The sequence below is a fragment of the Nanorana parkeri genome, unplaced genomic scaffold (genome assembly GCF_000935625.1).
Source record: "Nanorana parkeri isolate BGI_ZX_2015 unplaced genomic scaffold, ASM93562v1 scaffold42, whole genome shotgun sequence".
Lineage (NCBI taxonomy): Eukaryota > Metazoa > Chordata > Amphibia > Anura > Dicroglossidae > Nanorana > Nanorana parkeri.
Genome location: NW_017306310.1, coordinates 1,035,106 through 1,046,829, shown reverse-complemented (window position 1 = coordinate 1,046,829; position 11,724 = coordinate 1,035,106). Strand labels below are relative to the sequence as shown.

Genomic DNA, 11,724 nt, shown 5'->3' with positions numbered 1-11,724 from the left:
TTGCTTTTCTCATCTAAAATTAGCCATTTAGTTTTTTTAAAAGAATGCCAGGAAAACTTTCTTAACCCTTGCAGTGGGGCTTCCCCCGCACTGCAAGGGTTAAGGGCCTGTTCACATGATATCAGGTCCTGATCAGGTGCGGATCTGCAGACGCGGTGCTACTGATGCAGTGCGTTTTTGCTGCGTTTTGGATGCATTCCAGTTTTTTTTGCTGGAGTGGGGCTGTCAGTATGTTAGCTGCAGTGCGTTTCGCGTTTCCTAACCGTACAAAATGTGACATGCAGTATTTTTTCTGTCGTAACCTGAACGGACTGCGCACGTGAGAACTGGAGCCCATAAAACACATAGGGATACATTTTTAGTGCAGGAGCGTACGGATCAGGTCAGCACAGAAAACGGACGTCGTGCGAACAGGCCCTAAGTGCTCATTTTTGTTTAGGTGCAAAAATAACAAAATTATACTCACCCGAAGCTTCAAGCCAACCAGCTGTCACAGCGCTCCCTCCAGCCTGTCCCCTCCTCCGCTGCAGCACTGGAATCTTCCTCACTTCTATACACTGTGTATAGACATTATGGTTTACAGGACTTTAAGAGAGAGAGAAGCTCTAGGAAACGGTCTAAAAAAAAGGCTGGCTCTGAGCATGGGGAGTATAACTTTTTTTTTACCTAGACATAAATGAGAACAATTAAAAATGTTCCTGGAGTTCTTTTATAAGCAACATGCCTGCCTATTTTAATTTGCACTAGCTTTACTAAATAAATAGGTCCAATTAAACTATTAGATACTACTGAATTATGCACAAGAGACTGTAGTTAAAAAGAATGTGTATTGCAGGATACATTATTGGCACAGCATAGCAATACTCTGTACAACATAACCTTCTATACGGGTTAACAGATCATCATAATACTGCAGGAGCAACTTTGCATCACATAACAAACATACCAAATCCTGAAACGTATGGCATGTTCATGGTGATGAAACACTGATATAAATAAGAGATGATGTAAAGTATGATACTTGTTGTTACAGCAGCAGTAATACTTGTAATTGCCAGACCAATCAGATGCTCCCATAATAAAACCTTCACCGACACAGAAGCATTAGCACTTTAGAACTGGTAACCTGGTACATCGCTGTCTCTTGCTTTCATTCACGAGTTAAACATTTACTCCTCCTGTTATTCAGCAATGTGTCATTTCTTCTTTCTATATGCCATTTGCACTGACCTATGCTCTTCCTGGTATATACAGATTTACTAATGCTGTTTGGGTACCATATGATCATTTTTGATTATCCTATATATTATGTAATGATATATAATGTATATCCTATACATTTGAAGTAAATGACTGTAAAATAATATTCTGACTGAGTTCCAACTTTCCTGATCTTAAACCCTGGAGAACTACAACTTACCTAGAGCTCACAATTCTGCTTTCTGTATGTGGCAACATCAGCTGTAATTCTTGACAGCACACAATCATTTGCCACAAGTACGTATTGTCTAGAGCAGGGTAGGCAACCTTGGCTCTCCAGCTGTGCTGAATCCACAAACCCCATAAGGCATTGCAAGCCACAGGCATGACTCCCAGATGCAGAAGCATGATGGGATTTGTAGTTTCAGCACAGCTGGAGAGCCAAGGTTGCCTACCCCTGGTCTAGAGCAAAGGTCTCAAACTCAATTCATTTGGACACTGGACAAATTCTCTGCGGACCAGTACTTTGACATCCGGTCCACAGGATGTCAGATATCTATAGAGACTCAAAAGGTGAGCCCTAGAACTGTATATTTTGAGGTGCCAAAATGTGTAGAGGAATATTTTCACTCCATTCAACTATAATTTACTGTATACATTTGCTCTTATATGCCAGACATTACATTCGTGCACCAAAAAGGCACTGCAGTCCCCATAAACAGTATAAAGAAATAATCTTGAAATGTGGACTGTAGAAACATCTTCATTGTATTTGTAACAAAGCACCACTGTCATGGTTTCTGCCCAATTTTTAGATCATTAATATTTCACTATAGGAAACCAAATTAAGGCAAAAAGAGAGAATAATCTGTAAAATCAGTGATGTACATGAGTATCCATGTACAGATTAGTCCTAGAAAGGAACACGAGTCCCTGGATTTTGGAGATCAGCAATCTGTCATAAATCATCTTTTACAGGCGATGGTCGGTTAGTCTCAATGGAGGACTTTGATTTCTTGCTGTCGCTCTTTTTCTTCTTCTCCTTCTCTGGTGTATTAATGTTCCGGACCTTCGCACTACCATTTCCTCTTTTCCCGGGGTACACCTGTCCCTCTAGCGTTACATCTTCACACCGGTCCTGGCCAACCAGAAAGTCCTTCACCTCCCATGCGTATCCACCATCCCGTAGCATGAAGATCACACGGTTTGGCCCCACAGGAAATCTGTAAAAAATGTACAACACCATCACAATAAAGTAAAGGGAACAATATTCATCACTTATCTGGCTATGCTGCATGAAGAACATGGAAACACTTTGTATTTAGCGGTTTGTTTTCACTTTAATGATGCCCCCAGCATCTGGCAGACATTGACTCAGCGGCAACAGTTCATTTAAAGACTCCCTGAACATGCACCACACTTGATGCCCCTGTCCAGATAGAGATCCTTTATTGGTTACAGAAGAACTCATGCTGGACATGATTGGGATTGGCACCAGAGTCAAGCAAGTCAAAACCTCTATTAAGTCCTTATTCACACGAGAGGCGGACTTTACCGCCCCCCTAAAAAGTGATACGTGGTGAATCACTTTCAGAGGGTAGAAGATCAGCGGCTTCCAGGTGTTCGGGAGGCAATACTGCACGCTCCTGAATGTCTTATTTTTTATCCCAAGGGGAATTTCTCACAGAACTACTGCACTGCAACCACGTGTCAAGCCGCATTGCAGGCACGGTAATGTGTCGGTTAGTCTCAATGGAGGACTTTGATTTCTTGCTGTCGCACTGTCTAGCTGCCGTGCTAACTTGTCAGCAGTAAAAACGCAGATCAGCCACTTGTTTTTATAGCCTCTTGGCCGCCCATGTGAACAAGGCCTTAGGAAATAAAACCAGGCTCATAGGAACCCACAGCAGAACCTTTCAGTGGCTGCTTCTTGGCTGGACATTCACTTTTAAAAGTTTAAAACGGCGGACAAGCTCACTAAGGTTTCATCATCCCTCGATGGCTGTATAGTTTACAGCACAACAATTTTTTCCCCATGTAAACTGATAGTGTGCCAACTTGGGCTGGACTACTTAAACCATTCTATTCCTTATCGATGTACAAATCCCAACTGCTGCAGATTGAAAGATCACACTGTATATTTGACTTGAGAGCAGAAGAATGCATTGCTATGCTCTACAACAGTGGTTCTCAACCTGTGTAACCTCAGGACCCACATTTATCCTTGGTCATTAAGTCGTGACCCAAGTCGCACTGCAATGGAACGCACGGCATTGTGGTACTGCATGTTTCGATGCGGGCAATACAACTGTGGGTGGGAGGTGCATTTGGGGTGCCATTCAGATGAATGGCAATGCAATGCACTTCTCACACCAAAACGCGTGGTAGGTGCGATTTCGAAGTACAGTGAGTTATTCGTCCATGACTGTGCGATTAACGCACTGTACTTGTGTGAATGGGCCCTCAACAACACACAGACACAATCTCACACACACATACACACTCCCAAAAAAAAAAAAAAATGTGTTCTTTTTTTTAAGATCCACCCCCCAGTCTGCCTACCTTATGAGAACTGGAGTGGATCCTCAGTCTAGTCCCAGTGTGGGCTGCTGTACTGCGACGGAGCTCCATCCATATGTGCATTGCTTGTGCAGCTCCCTTACATGCCCTGTAGAGGTCCCGGGATGCAGAATGTGACATCACTCCGGTCCAGGCACCTCTACAGGACATGCGAGGGAGCTGTAAGCAATGCACATATGGATGGAGCGCACCCCACCTCAAGCTGACACTCAGGGCCAGGCAGCATATTTTGAATGGCTGCTTGGCACGAGAACTGACAGTGCTGTGCTAGGGGAAGGCAGAGGAGCATCTCACCTAGAAAAGTGGAAGGCATGCGGGGACCCACTGAACACGGGGTCACGACTCACTTTTGGGTCCCGACCCACCAGTTGAGAACCAAGGCTCTACAGAACATGCCCAGAAGCAAAAAGCTTTTAGGCAAATGTCATCCACTGATAGAGCTGAAGTATGAAAAGCAGATAAACCACCTAGCCTGAAGCATCAATATTTGCTGGACTAATTGGGAGTGATTTACTAACCTAAAAACACACACACGCACCAGGTGCATGTGCATTTTTACACAGCAAAACGTATTTATCAACCAAACACAAGCAACGTGTCACATTTTCACGCCGTTATGGCGCGTTTTTATGTATTTACGTACGTGCGCTTCATGTAGCACGCGCCATAGGCTACACGCCGCCCTAACAGCGGCATGCAAGTCTCTAAAAGCATATTTCCACTAATGCCATATATGGAAAAATCATGCACATGATGCATATATAATGCTGCTTCACAGTTTAGACAAAAATGGTTAGCTCATGCATTTACATTCCTGCATTCATCAACGCAAGCAACACAACATAGAGCTAATTTACACAACATCACCTTGCAATGCATGCAGGGCCTTGCACAACACACCTGCTGGGTGTGTACACACTGCAAAGGTGTCTAGATTCCACCCATAGATCATGCTGGGAGGGAACACACTACAGAGGTGTATACTTGTTCGTGGCGTGTTTATAAGGTTAGTAAATCAACCCCATTGAGTTGTACCATGTGGCAGTGACCCACACCAAGTGTAATATTTATAAAAGGTGCTTACATTCACCTTTATTCGCCCTCCAATTTTACTACAAGTTATTACGTTTTCTGCTGTTGGCTGCAGAGGATGAATAAAGGCAACAGCACTGAGTTGTATTTGACTTCCTTCTAAGCCTGAAGCCACACGCACCAACTGTAATAATACGTTTCTTAAAGAAGAACTCTAGAAATATTATTTTTGTTTTAGTAAGGTCTGTAGTGGGGCTACCCCCACACTGCAAGGGTTAGCTGCTTGTTTTTGTCTAGGGGAGAGAGGGGCTGCAGAGGGAGCGCTGTGACAGCTGGCTCGGAGCTTCGGGTGATTATATCTTTGTTATTTTGCACCTAGACCAAAAGGAGCTACCCCGCACTGCAACGGTTAAGAATAAGTTCTTCTTTATAAGGAATCCAAGTTTTCTTTTAGGGTCAGGACATTTTTGTTTTTTAATTATGCTTTTTGGAAGTCAGGCAAATATGAAACATTCCATAGGAACCGTTTTGTCATTTCAGAGCTCTCAGTTCCTATAACGCAGGGTCAAAATGTATATTCAGTGAATCTGAAAACAGACTTTTGCCCTTTATTTAGAAAAATCCATAGCACCCTGTAAAATCTTTGGCACACAGTATCTGGCCGCTTGTCTGTATGCAGCACCCAAATACAACTGCCCACGTGTGCCTGTACATGACACAGCACTGACAATTAAGCATCTATAGCTCTGTTTCGGCATAGCCAAGTACAGCCAATCATCCCTGAGCCAGTCATTCATGAATCAACAAATTCAATTAATGGAGGACAGATGGAAGACTATAAGGAATCTTGTCAAAGATTCCATAACATGCTGCCTTCTTACCTCTGAATGTCATAGTTAGCATTAAAAAGGCTTCCCTGCCACAGACTGGTAATTTCTTCAGTTTCCTTCTCTGTAGGGTTTCCAGACACCGTAGCAAAGATCATTATAGTCTTGCCCTTCTTGGTCATCTGTAGGATGCTCTCTGGGTTACCAGGATCAAGATTCTTGAAGTCTATTGGAGCAGGCTTTCTTTTATGCTCTGGCAGATCACCTTCCTCTATTTCATCATCTTTCTATTTAATAAAAAAGAGAACAAGGCGTACCGTTAGTTCCAATACAAAAATATAATACAGATATCAGTCAAAGGATGAATGAATGAATGATTTTTGAAACAAATGCTTGTCAAAGTTATAGCTTAAAATAAATTAAAGGAGTATTTAACAGACTAGATAGCATATGTAACGTATTACGGGTGGCCACCTACTAGCCAATCTATTTGTACAATTTTCTTAAGCTCTACCATCAACTATGTACTGCAAGGGCCTGCCTGATGTGATACAGGTTGAAGGGATTCAATTGAAGGTGACAGTTCAAGGCACCCAGTCTAAAAAACAAATGTAAAAAATGATGCATGGTCCCTTAAAAATTGATACCAGTTCCTGATCATATACAGAGGTACCGCGGTTCACAAAACAATTTGGTTCGCGAACAGGAAGTTTGGGAACATTTTGCTTGCGTTCATGAACTCCACATCGGGTGACAAACACAACCGCAGCTATCTTCCCTACTCTGACACTGGTCGGGGCTTCCTCTATTTGAGATCGCGGTCTGATCACAGTTTGATTCGGTTCGCGACCAGAATCGTGGATCGAATTAAGTTCGTGTACCATTGTATAGGAGGTCTGGTATGGATTTTAAGGAGGGACCCTTTGCAAAAACACAATAAAATGGGGGGCTCACCTATGCATTAGGAGTCCCCTCCTTCCACATAAGACTACCTGCACCATGGAAAAGAATGACACTATGTGGCAATTTCAAGGCTCTCCTGAGGAAGCCAGAAGGCACCCCAGGGTGTCACGGCATCCTATTGAGAAATTGGGGCTCCCCGCAATTCCCAAACATCAGAGGCAATGATCAATGTGGTCACATGGGTAATACTTAGGAGGTCAGTGTGTCCACATGGGCAATACATAGGAGGTCATTGTGGCAGCCTCGTATAAACATTCCTTGGGAAAGGATACTGGGACGTCTGTTAATGCTCCCACTAGTTATTATAATTATATATATTCCACATTCACAGGCACTAGTGAAGTCAAACTCATATGTATAATCCTCCTCAGTCCTGACCTCCCATTGGTCCAGCAGCCGGGCCATGTCCGCATCATTGTAATCCCGGATATCTTTCTTTTTCTTCTTCTTCTCCTCGGCGGCCCCGGTCAGAGTGACAATGAACAGCAGGCAGACACACACAGACCGCACACTGAGCGCAGCCATGTTTCTCCAACACTCGGAGACACACCGCACATGCGCATTATCATACTTTCCGATACGGTGCAATAAAAGGCGGGGACATTTGTGTCAGAGCGTATGTTTATTGGACGAATTCGTATGAACCGACCAATGGCAGAGCGACGCCTGTTCACAGCCCGCATTGGCGGATAACGTCAGAGCGCCGTCTCCATTTTTGTTGTGGTCAGCGTGGGTAGTGAAGAACAGAAAGGAGAACTTTGTGGATGTTGTTCGGTTCACTCTATAGATTCTACTACCTCAGAAGATAGTTTGTGCTGGTAGATTTTAGTTTCACTATGTATTTAATTGCATTCATTACAAATACCACATTAAGGGGAGAAAGTCTTACATAGCAAAGTGTCTTGTGAGATCTTTTCATAAATACAATTTGACCAATTGTAACTGGTTTTTACTTTGAACGGGACACTAAACTCAGATCAGGAAAACTGGAAATTGTGAGAGAAAATCAATTTCAGATTTATCTCTAAGAGAGATAGCCCAATCACTGAAATCTCATATAGACTCCAACCTGTTGATGTAAATTCAAATGTTATTTTCAGCCTTGTAAAAGCATTAAAATAATACATGGTGATCCTGCCAGGAAGGTCCATGTTCAGTCACTTCCTGTTATAGGGGGGGGACAACTGTCTCTGAATTGTGCTCCTGTGTTGTCTCCCAGCCACATGTCTCGTGTAGTTGAAACTACATTGGCCTTGTCGACCCACATTGCATAGGCATGGTCCACCGTTGTCACTATCAGGAACCTGGTCCGGATGCAATGATATGCAGCCGACACTGGGGCGAATGCATTTGTAGACAGGAAATGCCTGAAAGAGACTGGACTTGATCAACAGCCCTGAGATGCAAAAGAAGGAATAATAAAGGAAAAAACAGTATTTTATGTTAAAAAAATGGCAATTGTTTATGATATTCTGTACTTTACCAAACTAAATATGGTCTAGTTATAGTTTAGATCTACTTTAGAGATGCAATGTCACTAGCGATGTGTGTGGGAAAACCAAGTCTGCTCAAGCCCATGCAAAGTTGTCAGTGACAACTTTGCACCCCACTCCCACTCTTGGTCCATCAGTGGGGCCCCCCCCCGGTGTCAGTGAGACAGTTTTGAGTAGGTTTGCTGCAAGCCCATGCACATCACTAAGTGTCAGCTTGCCCATGTAGGTCACACCCAGCGTTTCTGTGTATGGAGAAGGCATGTAACCTGCTTAACTGTAACAGTGCCTGGGCCTAAAAGCCAATCGGTACCTGTTATTGGCTAACCTAAACTAGACATAAACCCTAACCGGGTTATTTGCTTCAGCAATAAAATACTTATTTTCATGTGTTTTGTTGCAGTGTTGCTGATCTCCTTCAGCCATTTCCTGTCTATATGCATGCATTCCAGTGATGGTTCTATTGCATTTCTCAGGGTGAGTTCTTTAATGGTGACAACAGTAAACAATGATTGCTTAATGTGTTGCAATGAGCACTGAAAGCCCTTGTGACAGCAAAGAAGAACAATTGGGAGAAGGCGATGGAGCATTGTCACCCTATAATATGAATTGCCTGACCAAGGACCTTCATGGCAGGGTCACAAGGTATTGTTTTAATGAAATCGGCATATTTAAAGAGATTATAAATGATGTTGAAAATTAACTACTTTAGGCTATTAAAGATGCAAGCTTTTCAAGTAACACATAAGGTTTCTTCATCAGGGATTGTACAAGTGTTTTCTTCCAAAACTGGTCAGCTAGGGGGTGTCTACAGAGTCTGCAGTATGCCCATAGGCATAGCCCAGGGGTAGGCAACCTCGGCACCCCAGCTGTCATAGAACTACAAGTCCCATGAGGCATTGCAAGACTCTGACAGCCACAGGCATAACTTCCAGAGGCAGAGACATTATGGGATTTGTAGTTTCATCACAGCTGGAGTTCCGGGGTTGCCTAAAGCTGACACTGACCATTAGCAATTGGTTCAGTGTATGATCACCATGGTGTGACAGCTCACATGCTGCTGTGCAATCAGTCCTATTAAAAAATAATGTCACCACTACAATCATTTCCATCTATATTGCTTATAAATTATAATCAATCACAGCGCCGTGAGTTGCTGTACCGCAACTCGTCCTCTAGATGGCGCTGTCTCCGCCTGTTGGTGGCCGGAGGGGTGACGTCACAGGGCGGCGCCGTCCCACGTTCCTTATCCTGGCCGGGAAAGACAGCTGCTGTTGGGCGGGTCGCCCTTCTTTTTGCTTCTTCTCCGGTCGCCCGAGGAGCTGTCCGCTGCCATGAGGGAGGACGGGAGCCGCAGGCGGGTGTGAACGGAATCGGTGAGGTCCCCGGGCAGTGCCCGCAGCCCTGGAATGGGATGATGCAGCGGGGACGGTCCCGAGATCCTCCTGCTGGCCGAGGAATTCCAGTGCAAGGCCAAGATGCAGCTGGTGGCCGACCTGCTCCTGCTGTCCAGTGAGCCCCGGCCAGTCCACCCGGAGAGCTCGTCTACCCAGCTGGGAGAAGCCTTTGAGAAGTGCAGGGACACAGTGATTGCCAGGACCAAGGGCCTGTCCATCCTCACCCATGATGTCCAGAGCCAGCTGAACATGGGCCGCTTCACTGAGATGGGCGACAGCCTTCAGGAAATGGGGGACCTGGTGGTGTCTCTGGTAGAACTCTCTGCCCATGCTGCATACCTGGCGGCTGTGGAGGTGCCGGGCTCTCACGCTGCCCTGCCGGGTTTGGTGGACCGATATCGTGTGACCCGGTGCCGGCACGAGGTGGAGCAGAGCTGTGCCCTGCTTAGGACGGTGCCCCTCCAGGACCTGACACCGCAGCTCCTGCTGGAAATCTCCCAAAATGTCTCCAAAAACCTTAAGATCCTCACGGACGCCAGCGTCGCTGCCAGCGAGAAGTCCCGAGATAAGTTTGCCAAGGAGCAGTTCAAACTGGGAGTGAAGTGCATGAGCACCAGCGCCACGGCTTTGCTCGCCTGTTTCAAGGAAGTGAAGACCTCCCCCAGCGAACTCTCTAGGAACCGTTGCGCTCTCTTCAGCGGCCCCCTGGTGCAAGCTGTTCATGCTTTAGTCGGCTTTGCCACCGAGCCCCAGTTCCTGGGCAAAGCCGCCGTTCTAAATCCGGAAGGCAAGGCGGTGCAGACTGCGATTCTAGGGGGTGCTATGAGCGTGGTGTCGGCCTGCGTCCTCCTGACCCAGTGCCTCAGGGATATAACCCAGCATTCTGACAGCAGCAGCAAGATGACCGACTATAAGGACAGGTTGCGGAGCTCGGCTTGCGCCGTCTCCGATGGCTGCAACTTGTTATCTCAGGCCCTGAGAGAGCGATCATCTCCGAGAACTCTTCCGCCAGTGCACTCCAATTCTGTGAAATCCCCCTAAATTGGGGAGGAAAAGGCTCTCCCTTAATCTTACCAAAGAATATTGGTTCAGCTGAAAAATACACATGCAGAAGCCCACAGTATATGAAAACAAAATGGTCAGGCTTCCTCAGACCTGGAGGTGCTAGTTGAGAATTGCATTTCTTCTTGGCAGGTGGCTAGTAGAGCTGGGGAATTAGTGAATTCACTTGTGCCTGGTGTGAGGGTAGTGGGGTGCCTGATAAATTGCTCAAATGCAGATCAGCACACGAATCACAAGTGTGTAGTGTCGTTTTCATCCTACAACTCGATGGTATGAGGAGTAGCTCCATACTGCGTCCCTTGCAGAGGGAAGCACAGGGAGGGAAATGTATCCAAACTGGAGCAGACAGAATCTGGAGCACGTGCCCATTACAACAAATGAGCTTCTCTCTTCAGTTTGTTCAGTTAGGATTTTTAAATGAAAGAGAGAAGCTGATTGGTTGCCATGCATGGCTGCTCCAGATTCTGTCTGCTCCAGTTTTGATAAATTCTCCCCACGATGTTTTATTCTGGTGCATTGCTTACCTATGTTTGAATAACCAGCATCATTTTAAATCTTATTCAGAAAATACACTTGTAGTCTCTTCCTTTTGTAGAGCTTGACCCTCCAGTATTTCATTTTTATCATACTAAAGATGACAATTGAAATTTGTCATTTTAGGGCCCGACTAATGAGCTGCAATCTATCATTTCTGGCACTCTCCTTCTCAGAGGCTGATGGCTCCAATATCTGCTTTTTACTACTAATATTCTTTATGTATTTGAATGAATTAATGACCTTGTTTATGTCTGAAAGAAGATCTGTTCTTGTTGCCCATACCAACCACAAGGATTCTCCTTTTTATATTCTCTTACAGTGCGTTTTATAGAGTACAAAGGGGAATGATTGCTTGTGGGTGTCATGAACAAGTCTTCCCTCAAACATCGCAGTAAGTAAGGACCAGACCTCTTTATTCGGCACAAATCCCAGCAGCCAGGTAGTAAATGCTCCTTAACCAGTTGACATCCGCGGTGTTAATCTGTGTGACATTCAGCAAACATTCTCTGCAGGTGAAGCTTCCGGTTCCATGTGTTAGTGACGTTAAACTCAGGAGTTAGTCTTATTTTTTTTTTAAAGATTTAACTATTAACAAAAATGTATCTTATTGGTGTATCACTGGGCTGTAGATCCTCA

General features: G+C 44.9%; 2 protein-coding genes across 2 annotated transcripts; one reads left to right on the top strand and one right to left on the bottom strand.

Annotated features, from left to right (window-relative positions):
• Positions 1–1,849: 1,849 nt before the first annotated feature.
• MESDC2 (mesoderm development candidate 2) lies at positions 1,850–7,161 on the bottom strand. Its single transcript, XM_018571667.1, has 3 exons — positions 6,981–7,161; positions 5,694–5,926; positions 1,850–2,423 (listed from the first exon to the last, which is right to left on the bottom strand). Exons 1-3 carry the CDS (start codon positions 7,125–7,127, stop codon positions 2,159–2,161), a joined length of 645 nt encoding a protein of 214 aa, XP_018427169.1. The 5' UTR covers positions 7,128–7,161; the 3' UTR covers positions 1,850–2,158.
• Positions 7,162–8,621: 1,460 nt separating this feature from the next.
• MESDC1 (mesoderm development candidate 1) lies at positions 8,622–10,546 on the top strand. The gene is made up of 2 exons (XM_018571495.1): positions 8,622–8,737; positions 9,516–10,546. Exons 1-2 carry the CDS (start codon positions 8,622–8,624, stop codon positions 10,528–10,530), a joined length of 1,131 nt encoding a protein of 376 aa, XP_018426997.1. The 3' UTR covers positions 10,531–10,546.
• The last annotated feature ends 1,178 nt before the right edge of the window (positions 10,547–11,724 follow it).

Excerpts from the sequence above, each read along its gene's own strand:
- MESDC2 (XM_018571667.1), bottom strand. The coding sequence starts at position 7,127 with ATGGCTGCGCTCAGTGTGCGGTCTGTGTGTGTCTGCCTGCTGTTCATT. Across the intron at positions 5,927-6,980 it reads GGCTGCTGGACCAATGGGAG|AAAGATGATGAAATAGAGGA; the intron begins GTCAGGACTGAG and ends TTTATTAAATAG. Across the intron at positions 2,424-5,693 it reads GCTAACTATGACATTCAGAG|ATTTCCTGTGGGGCCAAACC; the intron begins GTAAGAAGGCAG and ends CATTTTTTACAG.
- MESDC1 (XM_018571495.1), top strand. The coding sequence starts at position 8,622 with ATGAGCACTGAAAGCCCTTGTGACAGCAAAGAAGAACAATTGGGAGAA. Across the intron at positions 8,738-9,515 it reads CTTCATGGCAGGGTCACAAG|CGGGGACGGTCCCGAGATCC; the intron begins GTATTGTTTTAA and ends GGGATGATGCAG.